This window comes from Hylobates moloch, unplaced genomic scaffold, assembly GCF_009828535.3.
Source record: "Hylobates moloch isolate HMO894 unplaced genomic scaffold, HMol_V3 SCAFFOLD_6, whole genome shotgun sequence".
Classification (NCBI taxonomy): domain Eukaryota; kingdom Metazoa; phylum Chordata; class Mammalia; order Primates; family Hylobatidae; genus Hylobates; species Hylobates moloch.
This window is the reverse complement of record NW_026652281.1, coordinates 103,569,258-103,593,331: the sequence shown is the minus strand read 5'-3', so window position 1 is coordinate 103,593,331 and position 24,074 is coordinate 103,569,258. Positions and strand designations below refer to the sequence as shown.

Sequence of the window (24,074 nt, the reverse complement as noted above, 5' to 3'; positions counted from 1 at the left end):
TCTGCCTCCTGGGTTTCAGTGCTTCAGCCTCCCAAGTAGCTAGCTGGGATTACAGACAGCGCCACCATGCCCGGCTAACTTTTGCTTTTGTTTTTGTTGTTGTTGTTGTTGTTGTTGTTGTTGTTGTTGTTGTTGTTTTTGAGACAGAGTCTCGCTCTGTCACTAGGCTGGAATGCAATGGCTGGATCTCAGCTCACTGCAACCCACACCTCCCGGGTTCAGGATTCTCCTGCCTCAGCCTCCCAAGTAGCTGGGACTACAGGCACATGCCACCACACCCAGCTAATTTTTGTATTTAGTAGAGACAGGGTTTCACCATATTGGCCAGGATGGTCTCAATCTCTTGACCTCGTGATCCGCCCACCTTGGCCTCCAAAAGTGCTGGGATTACAGGCATGAGCCACCAGGTCCAGCCTAATTTTTGTTTTTTTAGGGGTTTCGCCATGTTGGCCAGGCTGGTCAGCCTCCCAGAGTGCTGGGATTACAAGCATGAGCTGCCAAGCCCAAGCCAACTCCCTATGATTTCATCTCTGACCCAACCAATCAGCTTTCCGGACTCACTGCCCACCACCCACCAAATTATCTTTAAAAACTCTGATCCCTGAATGCTTAGGGAGACTGATTTGAGTAATAATAAAACTCCAGTCTCCCGCACAGCTAGCTCTGCGTGAATTACTCTTTCTCTATTGCAATTTCCCTGTCTTGATAAATCAGCTTTGTCTAGGCAGTGGCAAGGGGAACCCGTTGGGCAGTTACACTTTGCCTGTGTCCAGATCTCACTTGTCCTTCAAGTCCAGCTTGAAGGAGCCTTCCATGATCCCTTTGTCCATCCCAATCTCTGCCCCTCCTGCTGTTGATTGCTTAGCACCAGTGCGTGGCTACCTATCTCTTAGATTAATCTTGCCTCTCCAGCTCATCTCAGAATTTAGGTTACTCTTGCCCTCCTGTGGTCATTGGGGCTTGTACCAGCTGACAGATGTGCCCCACAGAGTGGCTACTAGGCATTTGTAGGGAGGGCTGGATTGGAGGGCCCAGACAGGATTCTTCTCTATCTCTGCCCTGCTTTCCTCCACAAAACCCTGAAGGCCCGAAGCCTGCCCCTTAGGTCACAGATTCCTTATGTGACTTCACAGGGTAGTGATGACCTCACAAGCTTTCAAAGTTTCCATGGCAGCGTGACTACACACCTGCGTCCTAGGGAAACCTCCCTACCATTTCTCTGTGAGATACCAATCTGTTTGGTTGGCTGAGAGAGAATGTCTGACCGGATCCTCTATATTCTCTCTAACATGTCCTCTGTCCCCTGGGAGGGCAGCGCAGCAGGTAGGCATAAAAGGGGCATCTATACAGGAGGCGTTGCTGTACCCACAGCTTCACCTGGCTGAAACGTTCCTTTTGGGCTGGCCCACCACACCTCAGAGCTTTCCCAGCCATAAGTAATATCGAGGGCATGGCCACTCAGGGATCCACAGTGTTCCTGCTCACTGCTAAAGGCAAGTGAAATGTCATCTGAGCAGGTGTTCAGAAAGGTTTTCAACTTTTTTTTTTTTTTTTTTAATTGAGACGGGGTCTTGCTATGTTGCTGGGGCTGGTCTGAATTTTTTTTTTTTTTTTTTTTTTTTGAGACAGGTTCTCTGTCGTCCAGATTGGAGTGCACTGGCATAATCACAGCCCACTGCAACCTCAACTTCCTGGGCTCAGGGGATTCTCCCAACTCAGTCTCACTAGAAGCTAGGACTACAGGCACGCGCCACCACACCCAGCTAATTTTTTCTATTTTTAGTAGTGACAGGGTTTCGCCATGTTGCCTAGGCTGGTCTTGAACTCCTGAGCTCAAGTGATCAGCCCACCTCAGCCTCCCAAAATGCTAGGATTACGGGCGTGAGGCACTGTGCCTGGCCCACCAATTTGTATTAGATGTTTTTATTTTAGTCTCGCTCTGTCACCCAGGCTGGAATGCAGTGGTGCGATCTTGGCTCACTGAAACCTCTGCCTCCCAGGTTCAAGTGATTCTCCTGCCTCAGCCTCCCAAGCAGCTGGGACTACAGGTGCGTGCCACCGTGCCTGACTAATTTTTTGTATTTTTAGTAGAGACGGGGTTTCACCATGTTGGCCAGGCTGGTACTCCTGGACTCAAGTGATCCTCCCTCCTCAGCTTCCCAAAGTGCTGAGATTACCAGCGTGAACCACCCCACCTGGCTGATAGTAGATCATTTTTTACAAAACTTGAAAATAACTTCCATTAAAGCCTGAGATGTGAGACCTTAAGAAATGTATTTTTTGGTCATGGAAGGGATGAGGAAGATCTCCTGGTCTCCTGCTGCTGACACAGGCTCCACATAACTGTTTTCACAGCCAGCATCCTGTCTTAGGGACACATAGAGGTGATAGTCCAAGGCTGTGTCTGGGATGCAAAGAAGATGAAAAGACTTCTCAGGAAGAGTCACAAGAGAGGGGAGGCCGTAGCAGCACAATGTATAAGGTAAAAGTGACTAATTCTGGTTTTCTTTCCAGCTGCAGTGACTGCCACTTCTCCTCCCACACCTGGGCACTACCATGTTCTCTACCGAGGGTGTGGAGAAACTCAGGTAGGCTGGCATGGGGAGACGTACTGCCTGGTTGGTGGCTACCGGGCCCATGGGGATGCTCCTTTGGGCACCCCAACAAAGGCTGAAGCAGAGAAGCCAGCCCCTAGCCGTGCTCCCAAGAGACGTCAAGCTAAGACAGAGTCAGATAAAGACCTGGGTTGCTCTAGCCCCAAAATTCAGTGCTTGGAGCATAGTGGCAGGAGACTGACCCCACAGAAGCTTGCTGGCTGAGCCATTTGGGAGAAACGACAAATGTTTAGCTGTCTAAGACAGCTAATGCCTCTTCTGTGGTGACCTCCCCTGCCCACCACTGCAGATAGAGCCTGAGTCATTCTACCTAAGCCTTCCTCATCCAGAAGCCCCTTCCTCATCCAGAAGCCCCCTTCCATGCTAACTACCCATGGGCAAGGAGCCTCAGAAACTGTGGTTTAAAATGAGAGCTTGCTTTGAACATCCCAAGGCTGAAGCCGGCCTGGAAGAAAACCTGATGTTCCTCTACTCAACTCTCCAGAGTCCCTTTTTGGGCAGAAGAAAGAAATAGTCTGCACTCTGCTAGCCGCGGAGCCAAGTGCAGAGAGGGAGTGCAGCATAGCCCAGTAAGGGCCTGGTCTACCAGATGGGCTTTTGCTTTGAGTCACTGCCAGCAACTACCAGCACAAACCAGGAGGGCCAGGACTTGCTGAAACTGGAAGCAGCAGCCCATGGCTAGTCACAGCAGGAGAAAGCCTCCTGCTTGGCATCTCAGGAGGTAGAAGAAAGAGACCTGGGGAGACCTGCCACCTACAGCAAGAACAATAAGGAGGAAGTTGAGCAACATCCTCCTGAAGCTCACGTGTTCCTTCATTTCCTGCCCATTATGGCCCCAGTGAGGTCCCTACTGCTCAATTAAACAAAAAAAGATTAAAAAATTATTTTTCCATAACAATGTTTGACTTGATCATCTTTCTTTCTTTTTTTTTTTTTTTTTTTTTTTGGATGGAGTCTCGCTCTGTCACCCAGGCTGGAGTGCAGTGGCACTATCTCGGCTCACTGCAAGCTCCACCTCCCGGGTTCACGCCATTCTCCTGCCTCGGCCTCCCCGGTAGCTGGGACTACAGGCGCCTGCCACCACGCCCAGCTAATTTTTGTATTTTTAGTAGAGACGGGGTTTCACCATGTTGGCCAGGATGGTCTCGATCCTGACCTCAAGATCTGCCCACGTTGGCTTCCCAAAGTCCTGGGATTACAGGTGTGAGCCACCATGCCCAGCTTCTTTCTTTCTCTTCTTCTTCCTTCTTCTTTCTTCTTTCTTCTCCTTCTCCTCCTTCTTCTTCCTCTTCTTCCTCTTTTCTCTCTCTCTGTCTTTCTTAGATGGGGTCTTGGCCAGGCACAGTGGCTCACTCCTGTAATCCCTGCACTTTGGTAGGCTGAGGCAGTGGATCACCTGAGGTCAGGAGTTTGAGACCAGCCTGGCCAGCACAATGAAACCCCATCTTACTAAAAATACAAAAATTGGCCAGGCGTGGTGGCTCACGCCTGATCTCAGCACTTTGGGAGGCCGAGGCGGGCGGATCACGAGGTTAGGAGATCGAGACCATCCTGACTAACATGGTGAAACCCCGTCTCTACTGAAAATACAAAAAAATTAGCTGGGCATGGTGACAGGCGCCTGTAGTCCCACTTACTCGGAAGGCTGAGGCAGGAGAATGGTGTGAACCCAGGAGGCGGAGCTTGCAGTGAGCCGAGATCACCCCACTGCGCTCCAGCCTGGGCAACAGAGGGAGACTCTGTCTCAAAAAAAAAAAAAAAAAAAAAAAGACCCTGTCTCTACAAATTTTAAAAGAAAAGTACTGTTAACTTTTATAAGGGTCATAATGGTATGGTAATTGCCATTTATTTATATATTTATTTTATTTTATTTTTCGGAAACAGGGTTTTAGTATGTTGCCCAGGCTGGCCTCAAACTCCTTGGCTCAAGCAATCCACCTGTTTCAGCCTCCCAAATAACTAGGACTACAGGAATGGCCCAGTGCACCTGGCTTATAGTTGTCTTTTAAAAAGAGCCATTACCATTTATTTATTTATTTAGAGACAGAGTCTTTCTCTTGTCGCCCAGGCTGGAGTGCAGTGGCACGAACTCAGCTCTCTGCAATCTCTGCCTCCTGGGTTCGAGCAGTTCTCCTGTCTCAGACTCCTGAGTAGCTGGGATTATAGGCGCCCTCCACGACACCCGGCTAATTTTTGTATTTTTAGCAGAGATGGGGTTCGCTATGATGGCCAGGCTGGTCTCCAACTCTTAACCTCAGGTGATCCACTCACCTCAACCTTCCAAAGTGCTGTGATTTCAGGCAAGAGCCACGTGCCCAGCCTAAAAAGAGCCCTTACCTTTTAGAAAGGCATACTTAAAAATGGATGAAATAGATGTCTATGATTTGCTTTAAAATAATCTGTAGAAAGGGGTGAGTGAGAGTATAAATGAAATAAGGCATCAGTTGATAATCTTTGAAACTAGGTGATGGCTATATGGGATTTAATACACTTTTCTCTCTCCTCTCTCATGTATTTGCAATTTTCCCTATAAAAAGTTTTTTGGTCTGGGCACAGTGGCTCATGCCTGTAATCCCAACCTGTGGGAGGCTAAGGTGGGAGGATCACTTGAGACCAGGAGTTTGAGACCAGCCTGGGCAACATGGTGAAATCCCATCTCTACCAAAAAAAAAAAAAAAAATTAGCTGAGTGTGGTGGCACCACCCTGTAGTCCCTGCTACTCGGGAAGCTGAAGTGAGGGGATCACCTGAGCCCCGAAGTTTGAGGCTGCAGTGAGCCATGACGGCACCACTGCACTCTAGCCTAGGCCACAGAGTGAGATACAGTTTCAAAAAAAAAAGTTTTGTGTTGTTGTTTTTAATTAAGCTTCTCAGATTCACCCAGATGCAGAGTCAGTGAGATCTCACATGGTCAGCTTCACAGGAGGGCAGGCTTTCTGCATAAAAACAGGAAGCTTAGAGAGCTCCAGGGCAGGGTGTGCTGTGACTTCACTGTGTTTTTGCAGAAACAGGTCTGATAGCCCTGGGGGATGAGCAGACTAGGTTAAGCAAAAGAGACAGCAAGTCTGAATTTGAGGTTAAATGTGAAATCACACATGTTGTCTAGATGTTTGGTTAGCACTGGCTCCTGGATCCTGGGGCCCCTACAGAGCCCACCCTCCACCCCCATGTGCTTATGCCAGCACATGTGATAGCTGGAGACTTATCCAGCCGCCTCACTGCACACCCCAGCAAATGGCCAGCACCAGTGGGTGATCAGGAAGGGATGTCCGGATAGATGTAAGGAATTTGAGGCTGGGCGCAGTGGCTCACGCCTGTAATCCTAGCACTTTGGGAGACTGAGGTGGGCAGATCACTTAAGATCATGAGTTTGAGACCAGCCTGGCCAACATGGAGAAACTCCCGTCTCTACTAAAAATAAAAAAATTAGCCAGGCATGGTGGCATGCGCCTGTAATCCCAGAAGGCTGAGGTAAGGAATTTGAGGCCTTTCCTAGAGGCAGCAGCTGAAAGTGGAGGGATTGAAGGAACCCCTCATCTGACCAGCTGCTCAATTTTCTCACCCACACAATAAGGCTGGTTCCTTAAGTACACGGCCACATGAAAAAAACAAAAAACAGGGTCAGGCGCAGTGGCTCATGCCTATATTCCAGCACTTTGGGAGGCTGGTGCGGGAGGATCACTTGAGGCCCAGAGTTCGAGACCAGCCTGGCCAACATGACAAAACCCTGTCCCTACTAAAAATGTGAATATTTAGCCGGGAATGGTGGTGGGTGCCTGTAGTCCTGGTTACTCTGGAGGATGAGGTACGAGAATCGCTTGAACCCTGGAGGCAGAAGTTGCTGCGAACCAAGATTGCGCCACTGCACTCCAGCCTGAGGAACAGAGCGAGACTTCATCTCAAAAAAAAAAATAAATAAAAAGAAAAAAACAGACTTTTGGGTCAGGCCCTCCAGGAAGATGACTGCAGTACAAGGAGCCAAGGTTAAAGTGGATGGTGGTGAGTCAAAACTGAGCAAGAACAAGCTGAAGAGATACCTGAAAGCCGAGAAGAAAGTGGCAGAGAAGGCGGCCAAGCAGTAAGAGCTCAGTGAGAAACAGCTAAGCCCAGGTCACTGCTGCTGCCACCAACCATACCACTGACAACGGTGTGGGTCCTGAGGAGGAGAACCTGGACCCAAATCAGTACTACAAGATCCACAGCTAAGGTCAGGCCCAGTGGTTCACACCTGTAATCCTGGCACTTTGGGAGGCTGAGGCAGGCAGATCACTTGAAGTTAGGGGTTCGAGGCCAATATGATGAAACCCCATCTTTACTAAAAATACAAAAATTAGCTGGGCATGGTGGCACATGCCTGTAATTCCAGCTACTTGGGAGGCTGAGGCAGGAGAATCGCTTGAATCTGGGAGGTGGAGGTTGCAGTGAGCTGAGATTGAGCCACTGCACTCCAGCCTGGGCAACAGAGTGAGACTCTGTCTGAGAAAAAAAAAAAAGATTTGCAGTCAGGTAGGTCAATGGGAAAGACCCATACCCCATCGAGATCCATGTAGACATCTCCCTCACTGACTTCATCCCAGAATAGTGTCACCTGCAAACTGGGGATCTCCTGACTGATATCACCTTAAACATGGCAGATAGGATCCATGCCAAAAAAGCTTTTGGAGGAAAGCTGAGCTTCTATGATCTTTTTTCTTTTTTTTTTTTTTTTGAGATGGAATTTCACTCTTGTTGCCCAGGCTGGAATGCAATGGCACAATCTCAGCTCACTGCAACCTCCTCCTCCCTAGGTTTAAGCAATTCTCTTGCCTCAGCCTCCCTAGTAGCTGGGATTACAGGCGTGCGCCACCACGCCTGGCTAATTTTGTATTTTTAGTAGAGACGAGGTTTCTCCATGTTGGTGAGGCTGATCTCGACTCCCAACCTCAGGTGATCTGCCTGCCTTGGCCTCACAAAGTGCTGGGATTATAGGCGTGAGCCACAGTGCCGGGCCATGAACTTCTATGATCTTTGAGCAGAGGGGGTCAAGTTGCAAGTCATGGCCAATTTCAGGAATTATAATTTCAGGAAGAATAATTTATTCATATTAATAACAAACTGCGTTGGGGAAACTTAATTGGAATTCAGGGGAATCCTGGGAAAAACCAAGAAGGATGGGCTGAGCTTCATTCCCTATGAGATCACACTGCTGTGGCCTTGCTTGCATATGTTACCTCATCTTCACTTTGGCCTCAAAGACAAGGAAACAAGGTATGGTCAGAGATACTTGGACTTGATCCTGAATGAATGAGGCAGAAATTTATCATCTGCTGTAAGATCATCACATGTATAGTAAGTTTCTTAGGCCAGGCGCAGTGGCTCACGCCTGTAATCCCAGCACTTTGGGAGGCCAAGGCAGGCAGATCACCTGAGGTCGGGAGTTCGAGACCAGTCTGGACAACATGGTAAAACCCCACCTCTACTAAAAATACAAAAATTAGATGGGCGTGGTGGCAGGTGCCCATAATCCTAGCTACTCAGGAGGCTGAAGCAGAAGAATAACTTGAACCCAGGAGGTGGAGGTTGCAGTAAGCCAAGATTGCACCACTATACTCCAGCCTGAGCAACAAGAGCAAAACTCTGTCTCAAAAAAAAAAAAAAAAGTTTCTTGGATGAGCTGGGATTCCTAGAGATTGAAACTCCCATGAATGAACGTCATCCCAGGGGAGCTATGACCAAGCCTTTCATCACTTATCACAACAAGCTGCACATGAACTGCTCCAGAACTCTACCATAAGATGCTAGTGGTTGGTGGCATTGACCAGGTTTATGAAATTGCATTCCAGTTCTGGAATGAAGGAATTGATTTGACGTAAAATCCTGAGTTCAGCACCCCTGAGTTCTACGTGGCCTAGACTATCACAATCTCATGGAAATCACAGGGAAGATGGTTCCAGGGATGGTGAAGCATAATACGGGTAGTTACAAGGTCACCTACTACCCAGATGTCCCAGAGGGATAAGCCTGCAATATTGACTGCACCCTACCCTTCCGGAGAATCAGCATGATAGAAGAGCTTGAGAAAGCCCTGGGGGTGAAGCTGCCAGAAAATAACCTATTTGAAACTGAAGCATTTGGCAAAATTCTTGATAATATCTGTGTGCAAATGCTATTGCGTGCCCTCCACCTACGACCACAGCCAGGCTCCTTGACAAGCTTGTGGGGGGAGTTCCTGGAAGTGATTTGCAACAATTCTACATTCATCTGTGATCACCCCCAGATAATGAGCCCTTTGGCTAAATGGCACCACTCTAAAGAGGTTTGACCCAGCGCTTTAAGCTATTTGTCATAAAGAAAGCAATAAGCAATGCCTACACTGATCTAAATGATGCTATGCAGCAGCGGCAGCTTTTTAAAGAACAGGCTAAGGACGCAGGTGATGATGAGGCCATGTTCATAGATGAAAACTTCTGTGCCACCTTGGAATACAGGCTGTCCCCCACAACTGCCTGGGGCATGGGTATTGACCGAGTCACCATGTTTCTCACAGACTCTACCAGCAACTCGGAAGGCTGAGGCAGGAGGATTGCCTGAGCCCAGGAGTTTGAAGTTTCAGTGAACAACACAGTGAAACCCTGTCTCTAAAAGGAAATTTTTTTTTTGAGACAGAGTTTCACTCTTGTTGCCCAGGCTAGAGTGCAGTGGCACGATCTCAGCTCACTGCAACCTCCGCCTCCCGGGTTCAAGCAATTTTCCTGCTTCAGCCTCCCAAGTAGCTGGGAATACAGGCATGCACCGCCACACCTGGCTAATTTTTGTATTTTTTGTAAAGACGGGGCTTCATCATGTCACCCAGGCTGCTCTCGAACTCCTGAGCTCAAGCAATTCACCTGCCTTGGCCTCCCAAAGTGCTGGGACTACAGGCGTGAGCCACCATATCCAACCTTTTAAAATTTTTCTTTTCTTTTCTTTTTTTTTCTTTTGTTTCTTCCTTCCTTCCGTCTTTCCTTCCTTCTTTCCTTTCTTCCTTCCTTCCTTTCTTTTTCTTTTTCTGTTTTTTTAATCTTACAAAAAATGTTTCAGAAAAGGTATTTTATTTTTAAGACAGGGTCTTGCTCTTTCCCAGAGGCTGGAATGCAGTGGAGCAACCATAGCTCACTGTGGCCTCTTTCTGGGCTCAAGCAATTCTCCCACCTCAGCCTCCTGAGTAGCTGAGACTACAGGCATGTGCCACCATGCCCAGCTACTTTTTAAAAATTTTTTTGCCGGGCGCGGTGGCTCACGCTTGTAATCCCAGCACTTTGGGAGGCTGAGGCGGGCGGATCACGAGGTCAGGAGATCGAGACCACGGTGAAACCCCGTCTCTACCAAAAATACAAAAAATTAGCCGGGCGTGGTGGCGGGCGCCTGTAGTCCCAGCTACTCGGAGAGGCTGAGGCAGGAGAATGGCGTGAACCCGGGAGGAGGAGCTTGCAGTGAGCCGAGATCGCGCCACTGCACTCCAGCCTGGGCGACAGAGCAAGACTCCGTCTCAAAAAAGAAAAAAAAAATTTTTTTGTAGAGAAGGGGTCTCACCATGTTTCCCAGGCTGGTCTTAAACTCCTGGCCTCAAGTGATCCTCATGCCTCGGCCTCCCAAAGTGCTAGGATTACAGGCATGAGCCACCACCTCCTGTCCCCTGAGATACTTTTTTTTTTTTTTTTTTTTTTTGAGACGGAGTCTCGCTCTGTCGCCCAGGCTGGAGTGCAGTGGCGCAGTCTCGGCTCACTGCAAGCTCCGCCTCCCAGGTTCACGCCATTCTCCTGCCTCAGCCTCTCCGAGTAGCTGGGACTACAGGCGCCCGCCACCACGCCCGGCTAATTTTTTGTATTTTTAGTAGAGACGGGGTTTCACTGTGGTCTCGATCTCCTGACCTCGTGATCCGCCCGCCTCGGCCTCCCAAAGTGCTGGGATTACAAGCGTGAGCCACCGCGCCCGGCCCGAGATACTTTTAAAGGCCTTGCTGGATCCAGCTCCTGCACCCCAGGGCCCTCCAGCCTCCTCCCCACCCTCGGCTGATGGCACTACCTCAAGGACATGGGATAGCATGCAACCTTGTGTCCCAGATCCTCTGTACTGCCTGAAATCAGGCAGAGCCCAGCTGCAAGAGGAACTCAATGGTACACATGGGACCCAAGTCATAAATCATCTCCATCAAAAAGCAACCCAGGACCAGGCACAGTGGCTCAGGCCTGTAATCCCAGCACTTTGGGAGTCCAAGGCAGGTGGATCACCTGAGGCCAGGAGTTCAAGGCCAATGTGGTGAAATCCCGTCTCTACCAAAAATACAAAAATTTGCTGGACATGGTGGTGCGTGCCTGTAGCCCCAGCTACTAGGGAGGCTGGGGTTGGAGAATTGCTTGAACCTGACAGGCGGAGGTTGCAGTGAGCCAAGATGGCACCACTGCACTCCAGCCTGGGCAACAGAGCAAGATCCTATCTCAAAAAAAAAAAAAGAAAGAAAGAAAAGAAAAGAAAAAAGGCCAGGCGCAGTGGCTCATGCCTGTAATCCCAGCACTTTCAGAGGCCGAGGCTGGTGGATCACCCGAGGTCAGGAGTTTGAGACAATCCAGCCTGATCAACATGGTGAAACCCCATCTCTACTAAAAAAAAATACAAAAATTAGCCAGCCTGGTGGTGCATGCCTGTAATCCCAGCTACTTGGGAGGCTGAGGCAGGAGAATCGCTTGAACCTGGAAGGTGGAGGTTGCAGTCAGCCGAGATCGTGCTATCGCACTCCGAAAAAAAAAAAATACCCCAGGAATGTTGGACAGAGAGGCTGGCGGGGTAGGGGTTGGTAGGGGTTGAGGAGAAGGTTCGAGATGCATTCAGGAGATAAAGATGCATTTGGGGTTATTGCACTTCTCCTAGAAAGGTAAACATTGACTTCCTTTTGTGGAAGAAAAATGTTATGTTAGCTATTTGCCGTTTCAGGAAGGGTGGCTTCAGCTTGGTGATTGGAGGATGTTGTCTACGGTGGCCAGGCTGTTTTCTGGCTTGGAAGACTATTGTTTCTTGGGAATTGTCTGTATCAGACATCATGGGAGCAGATCCAGGGCGACATCAAAGGGAAGCATGAGTCTCCAGGACCAGAGGGGCTTGGATGCAGATGATCATCATCTGGGCACTGCTGGATACTGAGTAAGCCCCAGCTGCACCCCACCCCTGCACTCTGAGCATGGGAGGCAGCCTGTGCAGCTATAACTCAGCCTGACTTTTTCCTTCCCCGCATACTCTTGAAATACACTGGAGATGAGTAGGGGCGAGTGAGCGGCACACCAGAATAAGTTTGGTCCTTGGAGCAAACTGTTTCTACTGCTGCTTCCTCTGCAGGTCTTGATTTATGCAAACACTGCATAGAAGAGGAAGTAGAGGGAAAAGCTGTTCACCCACCTACTCCTTCCTGGTAGCAAGATTTCCTATCCTGGCCTTGCCTCAACAGCACTACCAGTTGGAGGCTGAGGTTGTGCCAAGGCTCCGTGTGGTGGGACATAGCATCACTGAGGTGGCCAGATTTTGGAGGACAGGAAGTTTTGTGCTATTTGCTGAGACTGGAGAGGCTGGTGAGAGCAGACTCTCCAGGAGTTGAAAGCCAAAGAAAGAAATTTGGTAGATTTCTGCAATGAGAAGCCACAGAAGAACTTTAGGCAAGAGGATGCACTGGATTTTGTTTTTGTTTTGTTAGAGATGGGGTCTCACTCTGTTGCCCAGGCTAGGGAGCAGTGGTGCAATCATATCTCACTGCAACCTTAAACTCCTGGGCTCAGGCGAACCTCCCACCTCAGCCTCCTAAGTACCTGGAACCACAGGCATGCACCACCTTTTTTTTTTTTTTCCTTTTTTTTTTTTTTCTTAGAGAGAGTTCTCATTATGTTGCCTAGACTGGTCTCAAACCTCCGGCTTCAAGAGATCCTCTCACCTCGACCTTCCAAATTACTGGGATTACAGGCATGAGCCACCGTGTCCTACCAGATTTTGTTAAAAGAGGAACAGGCCAGGCATCATGGCTCACATGAACACTCATGCCCCAAAGGTAAACAAGTGTTAGCCAACGAGGTGGTCTATCCTCCCCATAACCTCACCCAAAGCCATCTCTGTGCCCTTCCCCTTGCAGGGAAACAGCACACACTAGTGAAGTCTTGTCTTAGGAGCTGCCAATATCAGTGGCACAGACCTGAGCACAGGGATAATTTGGAGTCAGAGGCTACAGTCTAAGTTAGCTAGATGCTAGCAGTGGGCAGAGTGGAAACAAGGCAGAGGCAGGGAAACTCAGGGCCTGATTCCAGAGCCGACCCTAAGTGTCACTGCTGATTCCTCCTTACTGTCTCCCACCAACCCTGCTTCAAAGCATCTCCAAATCCTGTGGGTTCAACCTCCAAACATCTCCCAGGAATGTTTCCTTCCTATTCCCACTGCTTCTCCCCCGTACAGGCCCCTTCATTCCTTATCCCCTCCTGATCTCCTGGCCTCCAGCCCATTCCCTACAGAAAAGCCATACCTATTTCTTTCATTTAAAAAAATTTAGGCTGGGCGCGGTGGCTCATGCCTGTAATCCTAGCACTTTGGGAGGCCAAGGTGAGTGGATCACGAGGTCAAGAGATTGAGACCATCCTGGCTAACACGGTGAAACCCTGTCTCTACTAAAAATACAAAAAATTAGCCGGGCGTGTTGGCGGGCACCTATAGTCCCAGGTACTCGGGAGGCTGAGGCAGGAGAATGGCGTGAACCCGGGAGGTGGAGCTTGCGGTAAGCCAAGATCGTGCCACTGCACTCCAGCCTGGGCGACAGAGCGAGATTCCATCTCAAAATAAATAAATAAATAAATAAATAAATAAATAAATAAATAAATAAATAATAAATAAATAAATAAATAAATAAATAAATAAATAAATAAATAAATAATTTGGCCAAGGGTCAAGGGTGGCTCATGCCTGTAATCCCAGCACTTTGGGAGGTCAAGGCAGGCGGATCACCTGAAGTCAGGAGTTTGAGACCAGCCTGGCCAACATGGCAAAACCCCATCTCTACTAAAAATACAAAAATTAGCCGGGAGTGGTGGCATGCACCCATAATCTCAGCTGCTCGGGAGGCTGAGGCAGGAGAATCACTTGAACCCGGGAGGCAGAGGTTGCAGTGAGCCAAGATTGCACCATTGCACTCCAGCCTGGGCAACAAGAATGAAACTCTGTCTCAGAAAAAAAAAAAATAATAATAATAATAATAATAATATAATATCATCATTATCTATTTTTTTACAGACAGGGTCTTGCCCTGTCACCCAGGCTGGAATGCTATGGTGTCGTCATAGTGCTCACTGCAACTTCAAGTCTAGGTGTGTTTGCATTTCTGTGATTTGCTTTGTATGGTCCCCTCAAGGCCAAGTTTGAGGACTGAAGTTGCATATTATGGAAAATTGTGTTGTCTGGCTTATCTCCAGAGACAGTGCTCGCCTTTACTGGCTCAACTCAGCCTGCCTCTGCTGAGCTAGCAGATACTCCAAGTCCCAGGAGGTCAGACATTTGGGCTCTGGAGAGAAGCTTAAAAAAAATTTAAAAAGTTGGCCGGGTGCGGTGGCTCACGCCTATAATCCCAGCACTTTGGGAGGCCGAGGTGGGTGGATTACCTGAGGTCGGGAGTTCAAGACCAGCCTGACCAAAATGGAGAAACCCCGTCTCTACTAAAAAATACCAAATTAGCCAGGCATGATGGCGCATGCCTGTAATTCCAGTGACTCGGGAGGCTGAGGCAGGAGAATCATTTGAACCCAGGAGGTGGAGGTTGCAGTGAGCCAAGATCGCACCATTGCACTCCAGCCTGGGCAACAGGAGCAAAACTCTGTCTCAAAAAAAAAAAGAAAAGTTGAATTCTCCCCACCTACTCTGTCAGCTTTTATTTATTTATTCCTACCTACCCCTTCCTTATTTTTAAATTTTTCAAACTGACAAATAATAATTGACCAGCCTGGACAATATAGTGAGACACTGTCTCTAAAAAAAAAAAAAAAAAAAAAATTAGCCGAGTGTGGTGGCGAGTACCTGTAGTCCCAGACTCGGGAGGCTGAAGTGGGAGGATTGATTGAACCTGAGAGGTTAAGGCTGCAGTGAGCTGAGCCTGCACCACTGCACTCCAGCCTGGGTGACAGAGCAAGACCTTATCTCAAAAACAATAAAAATAATAATTTGCACATATTCATGGGGTACATAGTGATTTTTGTTGTTGTTGTTGTTGTTTTTTGCGGGGGGAGACAGGGTCTCGCTCTGTCATCCAGGCTGAAGTGCAGTGGCCCAATCTCGGCTCACTGCAATCTCTGCCTCCTGGGTTGAAATGATTCTCCCACCTCAGCCTCCCAGGTAGTTGAGACTACAGGCGCGCGCCACCAAGCCCGGCTAATGTTTGTATTTTTTTTTTTTTTTTTGAGATGGAGTCTCGCTCTGTCGCCGAGGCTAGAGTGCAGTGGCGTGATCTCGGCTCACTGCAAGCTCCGCCTCCCGGGTTCACGCCATTCTCCTGCCTCAGCCTCTCCGAGTAGCTGGGACTACAGGCGCCCGCCACCGCGCCCGGCTAATTTTTTGTATTTTTAGTAGAGACGGGGTTTCACTGTGGTCTCGATCTCCTGACCTCGTGATCCGCCCGCCTCGGCCTCCCAAAGTGCTGGGATTACAAGCGTGAGCCACTGCGCCCGGCCTCTAATGTTTGTATTTTTAATAGAGAGGGGGTTTCCCCATGTTGGCCAAGCTGGTCTCGAACTCCTGACCTCAGATGATCCGCCCACCTCGGCCTCCCAAAGTGCTGGGATCACAGGTGTGAGCCACTGCGCCCCAACCAGTGATGTTTCAATACATATAACACATAATTATCAGATTCAGTTCCTCATTATTTATGCCCCATACCTCTTGGGGCTCTCAGGAGAATAAACTGTTTATCCCTGAACCCACATCTTTGACCTGGAGACCAGCAAATCCAAGAGCTTCTCCTCCCTCTTACTATTCCAGTGGGTTTGGGGGGCTGCTGACCAGCAATGGATGATGGAGAGAAGGAGGGAAGCCTGTGTTGGGGTACCCAAACCACCCAGATCTGGGACACGCCCTACTGTTCTCTGAAGCACAGCCCAAGAGGACTGACCGTCTGCAGTGGGCCTCCCTAAAGAACCCTCCAGCAGGGCTGGGCACAGTGGCTCACATCTATACTCCCAGCACTTTGGGAGGCCAAGGTGAGATCATCACTTGCCAGATCATCACTTGAGACCAGCCTGGGCAAGACGGCAAGACACTGTCTTTAATAAAAAAAAAAAAAAAAAAAAAAAAAAAGCCCAAGTGCGTTAGCTCACTCCAGTAATACCAGCATTTTGGGAGGTTGAGGCAGGCAGATTGCTTGAGACCAGGAGTTCGAGACCAGCCTGGGCAACATGGCAAAACCCCATTTCTACTAAACATACAAAATTTAGCTGGGCGTGGTGGTGCATGCCTGTAGTCCCAGCTACTCGGGAAGTTAAGGCACAAGAATCGCTTGAACTCAGGAGGCTGAGATTGCAGTGAGCCAAGATTGTGCCACTACACTCTAGCCTGGGCAACAAAGTGAGACTCTGTCTCAAAACAAACAAACAAAAAAAGGCCCCCTTTGGCAGCAGTAGACGTAAGAGTTAACCCACCTCGAGCACTTGGCCATCGATCTGCCTTCCTCCTGGACAGCAGACACTGGGCAACATCAAGTGTGCAGTCCCTAAAATACATCAAAGCTGGGATCACCTCCCCTCCTGGGTAGCTTGGGACCTCCAGTCCCTTTGGAAGAGCTGGCTCATTTTCTTTTTAGGAGGCCTTCTTGAATCTCTAGTCGTCGTCAGGCTTAGATCACACTACCCGTGCACTGATCAGCCCTGCCACGTGGGGGAGACTCCAAAGATGAAGCGGCTCCAGGGGTGCCAAGGTTCAGAGCAGAGTCTTGAGAGCCTGAGGGGCAGGAGGAGGCAAAGGTCTCTGAGAACGAAGGGGTTTGGCCACAGTCCCGGAAGCTCTCAGGTGGTGGGGCTTCTGTGAGCCGGCACATCCCCTGTGCATGTGTGATTGTGTCCTTGTGTGGTTGGGGGTCCTTCCTGGAGGAGGCACCTAGGTTGAGGGCCCCAGGCCGGGAATGGGGTGGGGCTTGTCATCAAGGAAGGGACTCAGCCCTGGAGGTTTCTGTGAGAGCTCAAGCCACAGGAGCCACAAGATAAGAGGACTGTGGCTGCAGAACCCAGGTGGCAGGCCTTTCTTCGGGCCCCTTACTCCTGACCTGGACGAGGCCGGGGCTTCCTCAAGGAGGTAGGAGGTATCCTGGCCAGCAGGTCAGCCAGAAGCTCTAGGAGGAAGGTGCTGTGGTCGGGGACTCTGCTGCCCTAGACAAGACTTCATTTCCTTCTATGCAGATGGCTGTGTGGGTTCCTGCTCTGTTGAGTGAATGTTCCCTGGCAGTGGCCAGATGCTTGCTCCGCTCTCATCCCTCCACTGGGGTCCTGGGGAGGTGTGGCAGCTCCTTAGGAAGGAGCTCTTTCCTAAGGCTGATTGGAGAATGTGGGGTCGGGGCTGGGGGCAGAGGAGTGCTCCTCACAGGTCCTAGTAGCTGGGAGAGTCCCCAGGGTATAGGCTTGAGGGCCTAAGTTATGGGAGAGAGTAAGTCAGGGCCAGGGGGCCCCTTCCTGAATCCAGTCCACAGAGTTAACCCCTCATTGCCAGAGCCTGTCTTCTCCCCCACACCCACCCACACAACCCAGCACCAGGAAATCCAGAGCCCAGAGCACTGTGGTCACGGGGACACATGTGGCCCTGGGTGTGGCCGGGACACGTTGCAGGCGGTTGGGGACATGACGTGGTCCGCAGATCTCCCAGGGCAGGGCAGAGGGCCACTGTTTGGGAGAAGCACCCCAGGCCCTCTCTCTTAGAGAGGGAGCCTAGGGGCAGCAGAGGAGCCACCTGGGTCGGCCCCCTGGGGACAGTGGGAGGGGTAAAAGGGAGGGTGGAGGGTCCTGAGACAGGCCGCAAGTGGGCTCCCAGGACAGGGATCCGCCCAGCCGGCAGGAGTGACCTTGGGGATGACGACGGGAGGGCTAGGAGCCCCCTGGTGGCCGCACTGGGCGGTGCCGCCGCTCTCCACACAAACTTGGCGGGGCCCCGTGACTCCGTTACCCTCCTCTTGAGGCCACGCCGCCGCTGCCGCCGGGTGGCCTGAATGGTCGGTACTTCATCGTCGCGCTCTGCCCCTCTCCCACCCCTCTCAGGCTCTCTGACTGACACCCCTGCCTGCCCGGCCCTGCACAACATGCAGCCCTCGGGCCTCGAGGGTCCTGGCACGTTTGGTCGGTGGCCTCTGCTGAGTCTGCTGCTCCTGCTCCTGCTGCTGCTGCTCCAGCCTGTAACCTGCGCCTACACCACGCCAGGCCCCCCCAGAGCCCTCAACACGCTGGGCGCCCCCAGAGCCCACACCATGCCGGGCACCTACGCTCCCTCGACCACACTCAGTAGTCCCAGCACCCAGGGCCTGCGAGAGCAGGCACGGGCCCTGATGCGGGAATTCCCGCTCGTGGACGGGTGCGTAATTGCTGCAAGGGGGCGATGGGAGCTGAGCACACTCCTGGGCAAGGGAGGGTCCCAGAGTATGCAGGGCTGTGGAGGCGGCTCCCTCACACCACCCCTGGATGCTCTCTCTCCCGTCATGCATGGGTACCCTTTCCCCTCTGTCACCCCCTCTTGGGTGGGCACTCCTAGCCCGGGCCTCAAGGGGTCTCAGTATAGTCATGTGACAATGAGGAATGGGAATCCCCAGATGTGTCCTTCCTGAACTGGAGGGCTAAGAGGCCCATCTGTCTGTTCTTCACCTGACCCTGCCTTGACATCCCTCCAGCCACAACGACCTGCCCCTGGTCCTAAGGCAGGTTTATCAGAAAGGGCTACAGGATGTTAACCTGCGCAATTTCAGCTACGGCCAGACCAACCTGGACAGGCTTAGAGATGGCCTCGTGGGCGCCCAGGTACCACAGGGATACATGAGGTGCCACAACATGGCTGCTGGGGGATGTTGGGGAGAGTGGGGACCCTAGAGATCACAAGTTAGTCACATGAGAACTCAGTTACCATAATGACCCAAAAAGTGTCATGATATGGATGCTGGGGGCTGCAGAGGCTACAGTGAGCCAGCTTGGTGGCCAGGAAGACCCCGTGGAAGAAGCAGTACATTACATGTGGCCTCCTGGCCCACTGGGTGCTGTGTCAGCTGTGGAGGCTGTGAGCAGTCCAGGGTCCTCCAAAGCAGCCCCCGTCCAAGCCAAACCCTGGCCTTCTCCCCAGTTCTGGTCGGCCTATGTGCCATGCCAGACCCAGGACCGGGATGCCCTGCGCCTCACCCTGGAGCAGATTGACCTCATACGCCGCATGTGTGCCTCCTATTCTGAGCTGGAGCTTGTGACCTCGGCTAAAGGTAGGCGAGTTGATGGGAAGTGTTAGGAACTTGATTGAGCTACTCCAGCCCTCGAAAGTAATCACCTGACCTACCTGCCCCCAGCTCTGAACGACACACAGAAATTGGCCTGCCTCATCGGTGTGGAGGGTGGTCACTCGCTGGACAATAGCCTCTCCATCTTACGTACCTTCTACATGCTAGGAGTGCGCTACCTGACGCTCACCCACACCTGCAACACGCCCTGGTGAGCCTAGTGCAGATGGTGTGGGACCGCTGAGGCAGGGGCAGAGATGTGCCTGAGGTCACTGTGGGCCCAGAACAAGCTTTACCCATGGGATCTGGCACTGACTCTGGAGTGGGGAGGGGAGCTGGGATTCTGGTTTTCAGAATATGACTTGACCCCTGGCCAGACGCGGTGGCTCATGCCTGTAATCCCAAAACTTTGGGAGGCTGAGGCAGACAGATAACTTAAGGCCAGGAGTTCGAGACCAGCCTGGCCAAGATGGTGAAACCCTATCTTGACGAAAAACACAAAAATTAGCCAGGTGTGGTGGTCCGTGCCTGTAATCCCAGATACTCGGGAGGCTGAGGCATGAGAATCTCTTGAACCCAGGAGGTGCAGGTTGCAGTGAGCTGAGATGGCACCACTGCACTCCTGTCTGGGTGACAGAGTGAGACTCTATCGCAAAAAAAAAAAAAAAAAAAAAAAAAAAAAAGAGAGATAAAAGGAAAAAAAAGACTGGACCCAGCAGGACCCTCCTGCTGCCAGGCATGGCCCATTTGCAGGGCCCATTTTATATCCCTATTTTTGTTTCAGGGGATTGCAGGGATGGAGGGTGGGTAGGGCCTCTAGGCTCTGGAGGCCAAGGAACAGCTACGAGTCAGACTGCTTCCTGGCCACCCTACAGGGCAGAGAGCTCAGCTAAGGGCGTCCACTCCTTCTACAACAACATCAGCGGGCTGACTGACTTTGGTGAGGTGAGGACCCTGGTTCACACTCCACCCCAAACAAATGTGCACACCCCAGCTGCTTACAAATAAATGTATATACATGTGCACCCCTGACACCCTTCTCCCAACATGTCCCTGCAGAAGGTGGTGGCAGAAATGAACCGCCTGGGCATGATGGTAGACTTGTCCCACGTCTCAGATTCTGTGGCACGGCGGGCCCTGGAAGTGTCACAGGCACCTGTGATCTTCTCCCACTCGGCTGCCCGGAGTGTGTGCAACAGTGCTCGGAATGTTCCTGATGACATCCTGCAGCTTCTGGTGAGAAACTGCCCAGCCCAGGAACCTAAAGCAAGAGGTTCAAACCAGGAGCCCTTAGGCCAAGCACGGTGGCTCATACCTGTAATCCCAGCGGTTTGGGAGGCTGAGGTGGGCTGATCACTTGAGGTCAGGAGTTCAAGACCAGCCTGGCCAACATGGGGAAACCCCGTCTCTACTAAAAATACAAAATTTAGCCGGGTATGGTGGCATATTCCTGTAATCCCAGCTACTTGGGAGGCTGAGACAGGAGAATCTCTGGAACTCGGGAGGTGGAGGTTGCAGTGAGCCAAGATCGTGCCACAGCACTCCAGCCTGGGTGACAGAGTGAGACCCTGCCACAGAAAACAAAAACAAAAAATAGGAGCCCTCGAACCTGAGGCCCTGCTCCCTCCACTTCCTCCAACTTCAGGCTGAACATCTTTTGCCCCACAACCCCACAGTCCACAGCCAGGAATGGGGGGTTCTAGATGGTAAATATGTATATTCCTCTACTCCTCAAAGCAAGTACCAAGACACCTATGCCAGACCAGGGCCTAGACTCCTCCATTCACACAAAACCAGAGAGGTGAAGTTTCCTCTGACTCCTGAAGCCAGAGCTGAACACCCTCTCCAGGGATCCAGAGGGTGGCAGGGCAGGAATGCAGTTTGCTGAGGGGCCAGGCTGAGTGTCCACTTGCCCGCCCCTGCAGAAGAAGAACGGTGGCGTCGTGATGGTGTCTTTGTCCATGGGAGTAATACAGTGCAACCCATCAGCCAATGTGTCCACTGTGGCAGGTAACCCCCTCTCCCGGGCTCTCTGAACAGTTCTGATTTGCACCTGAAGACTTGGGAGGGCCCCAGGACTGTCCCAGTGGTTTCACTGAAAAAAATGCAATGATGGACAGTACACAGCACGTTGGTCACATGGAGGTGCAGCCAGAGTCAGTGCTGCGGTCCTAATGGGTATAAGGGAGGAAGCCACACATAGAACCTGAGTGCTAACTATCTGCGCCTCTGCGGGGGATCCCCAAAGCACCCTTCCTCAGCCTCTGGCCAAGAGACTGGAAGGCCCCTTAGGTCTCTGGGGTCTTTGTCAGTTGTACTCTTTGTCCCTCTGTCATCTCCCACAACCATAGAAAAGAGTTCCTACCAGGTTCTCAAAGAGACTAGAGGCAGGTTTAATCCTAGGTGGGAAATGGCCCAGACAGGTGGCTCTGTGGATCCACTCCAAACCTGAAATCCAGGCCAGAACCAGCTGAATCCATTCAGGTCAAACCTCAGGGTTCTCAGGTTGCCAAGCTATGTGGCAGGCCATGAAGGAATCAGCCTGCCTGGCCCACAGGCTGCAAGAAGGAGACTCAGTGCCATCCAGCCCCAGTGGCACCCCTACCCTGGAAGCCCTACGCAGCCGACTCTCCACCTGCCCCCTCCCCAGATCACTTCGACCACATCAAGGCAGTCATCGGATCCAAGTTCATCGGGATTGGTGGAGATTATGATGGGGCTGGCAAGTGAGTGCTTCCCTGTGGCTTGTCTTGGGCTAGCTATACAGCAATGGGGCCTTCGTGGTCACCATAGTCATCATGTCCTTTAGGCCTTGACCACACTCCCGGGATCAGTTCCCTGGGCTCTCCTGTTTGTCTTCATCCCAGTGACCCCACTCTAGGACATTATACTTGGCCAAACCACCAGACAGAGCTCATCTGCCCAGCACTGCATGTACCCCCAGGCCCAGTAGACCCACTCTCTCTGAGCAGACCATCAGCAAGGTCTGGTGTGAGCTGACCATCTTCTCCGCCCTGTGCACAGTGGCCACGTTTGCAACTACTGTTTTCTGAAGCTCTTCCTCTCCTTCTCCTTCTCTTCTTCCTCCCCCTTCTTCTTCTTTGTCTCCTCCTCCTCCTTCTTTCTTCTTCTCCTTTTCCTTTTTCTTCCTTCCTTTTCTTCTTCTTCTTCTTCTCAGGGTCTTGCTTTGTCGGCCAGGCTTGGGTGCGGTGGCGCAATCTTGGCTCACTGTAGCCTTGACTTTCTGGGCTCAAGCGATCCTGCCATCTCAGCCTGCAAGTAGCTGGGGCTACAGGCATGTGCCATCATGCCCAGATAATTTTATATTTTGCAGAGATGGGGTCTCATTATGTTGCCCAGGCTGGTCTTGAACTCCTGGACTCAAGTGATTCTCCTGCCTTGGCCTCCTAAAGTGTGGGATTACAGGCCTGAGCTACCTCACTGGGCCTTTTCTTCTTCTTTTCTTTTCTTTTCTTTTTTGGAGACAGAGTCTCACTCTGTTGCTCAGCCTGGAGTGCAGTGGTGCAATCTCGGCTCACTGCAACCTCTGCTTCCTGAGTTCAAACGATTTTCCTGCCTCAGCTTCCCAAGTAGCTGGGATTACAGGTGTGTGCCATGATGCCCAGCTAATTTTCTTTCTTTCGTTTTTCTATTTTTAGTAGAGATTGGGTTTCACCATGTTGGCCAGGCTGGTCTCAAACTCCTGACCTCAAGTGATCCGCCCACCTTGGCCTCCCAAAGTGCTGGGATTACAGGTGTGAGCCACCACACCTGGCCATTTTCTTCTTTTTAACTCTGGTTGGTAGGGGGGATATTTGCATTCAGTAAAAGGCATAGATCTTAATAGTATGATTCAGTAAGTTTTGATAAATATTCAAGGAGGTTGAGGCCTCCTTCTAAAGGATGAAGAGCAGAGGAGAATTACCTACTCTAAGTCTCCACTTCCCATACCTGACCAGGGCTGGGGTTTCATAGACCCTGGACTGTGGTTCTGAGTCATGATCAGGGAATCAGGTCTGAAACCCACTGGCTGGTGGCCACACAGATTCCCTCAGGGGCTGGAAGACGTGTCCACATACCCGGTCCTGATAGAGGAGCTGCTGAGTCGTGGCTGGAGTGAGGAAGAGCTTCAGGGTGTCCTTCGCGGAAACCTGCTGCGGGTCTTCAGACAAGTGGAAAAGGTATTCTGGGCTGGGCAAGAGAGTAGCCGAGGGGTCTGAGGAGGTGTGTCGAGGAGAGCTGTGGAAGCTGAGCACCGACTGCCACCTCTAGGTACAGGAAGAAAACAAATGGCAAAGTCCCTTGGAGGACAAGTTCCCGGATAAGCAGCTGAGCAGTTCCTGCCACTCCGACCTCTCACGTCTGCGTCAGAGACAGAGTCTGACTTCAGGCCAGAAACTCGCTGAGATTCCCATACACTGGACACTCAAGTTATCAGCCAAGTGGTCACTCTCAGAGTCCTCCCCCTACATGGCCCCAGTCCTCGCAGTTGTGGCCACCTTCCCGGTCCTTATTCTGTGGCTCTGATGACCCAGTTAGTCCTGCCAGATGTCACTGTAGGAAGCCACAGACACCCCACAAAGTTCCCCTGTTGTGCAGGCACAAATATTTCCTGAAAATAAATGTTTTGGACATAGAACCAGACCTGAGTTTCCTTCTCTGCAGTGGGGACTGGTGGCATCATCTCCCAATGCTGGTGGTTGGTGAAGGATCCTTCATTTCAGCCACCAGTTGTTCAAGGAAAGACTGTTGACAGGAGCCCGAGGTGACCCAGGTGGTTGGGCTCAGCACTGGACGAAAACAGTGGTGGATCCGGTGGCAGGAGGTGGACCCTATTCTGTGTTCCCTCTGAGTAACTCATCTCTTTTTTTAAATTTTTATTTATTTATTTATTTATTTACTTTTGAGGCAGAGTCTCACTTTGTCACCCAGGCTGGAGTACAGTGGCACAATCATAGCTCACTGCAGCTTTGAACTCTAGGG

The 24,074-nt window shown here is 51.1% G+C and overlaps 2 protein-coding genes and 1 pseudogene across 4 annotated transcripts; all 3 read left to right on the top strand.

Moving 5' to 3' along the window:
* The first annotated feature begins 1,256 nt into the window (after positions 1–1,256).
* Positions 1,257–3,459, top strand: DPEP2NB (DPEP2 neighbor). The gene is made up of 2 exons (XM_032157698.2): positions 1,257–1,323; positions 2,515–3,459. The coding sequence occupies exons 1-2, from the start codon at positions 1,257–1,259 to the stop codon at positions 2,817–2,819; spliced, it is 372 nt and encodes a 123-aa protein (XP_032013589.1). The 3' UTR covers positions 2,820–3,459.
* On the top strand, positions 1,461–23,735 carry DPEP2 (dipeptidase 2). 3 transcript variants are annotated; one of them, XM_058440296.1, is made up of 12 exons: positions 1,461–1,497; positions 2,360–2,482; positions 17,881–18,190; positions 18,504–18,630; positions 18,947–19,076; positions 19,161–19,302; positions 19,967–20,036; positions 20,151–20,327; positions 21,017–21,101; positions 21,742–21,817; positions 23,137–23,272; positions 23,364–23,688. In XM_058440296.1, exons 3-12 carry the CDS (start codon positions 17,922–17,924, stop codon positions 23,616–23,618), a joined length of 1,467 nt encoding a protein of 488 aa, XP_058296279.1. In that variant the 5' UTR covers positions 1,461–1,497; positions 2,360–2,482; positions 17,881–17,921; the 3' UTR covers positions 23,619–23,688. The 3 variants fall into 3 exon arrangements, with proteins under 3 accessions (XP_058296279.1, XP_032013588.1, XP_058296278.1); XM_032157697.2 differs by lacking the exons at positions 1,461–1,497; positions 2,360–2,482 and adding an exon at positions 16,877–16,927; XM_058440295.1 differs by lacking the exons at positions 1,461–1,497; positions 2,360–2,482 and having other exon boundaries at positions 17,734–18,190; positions 23,364–23,735.
* LOC116470610 (lysine--tRNA ligase-like) lies at positions 6,574–9,166 on the top strand (annotated as a pseudogene).
* Positions 23,736–24,074: the final 339 nt, after the last annotated feature.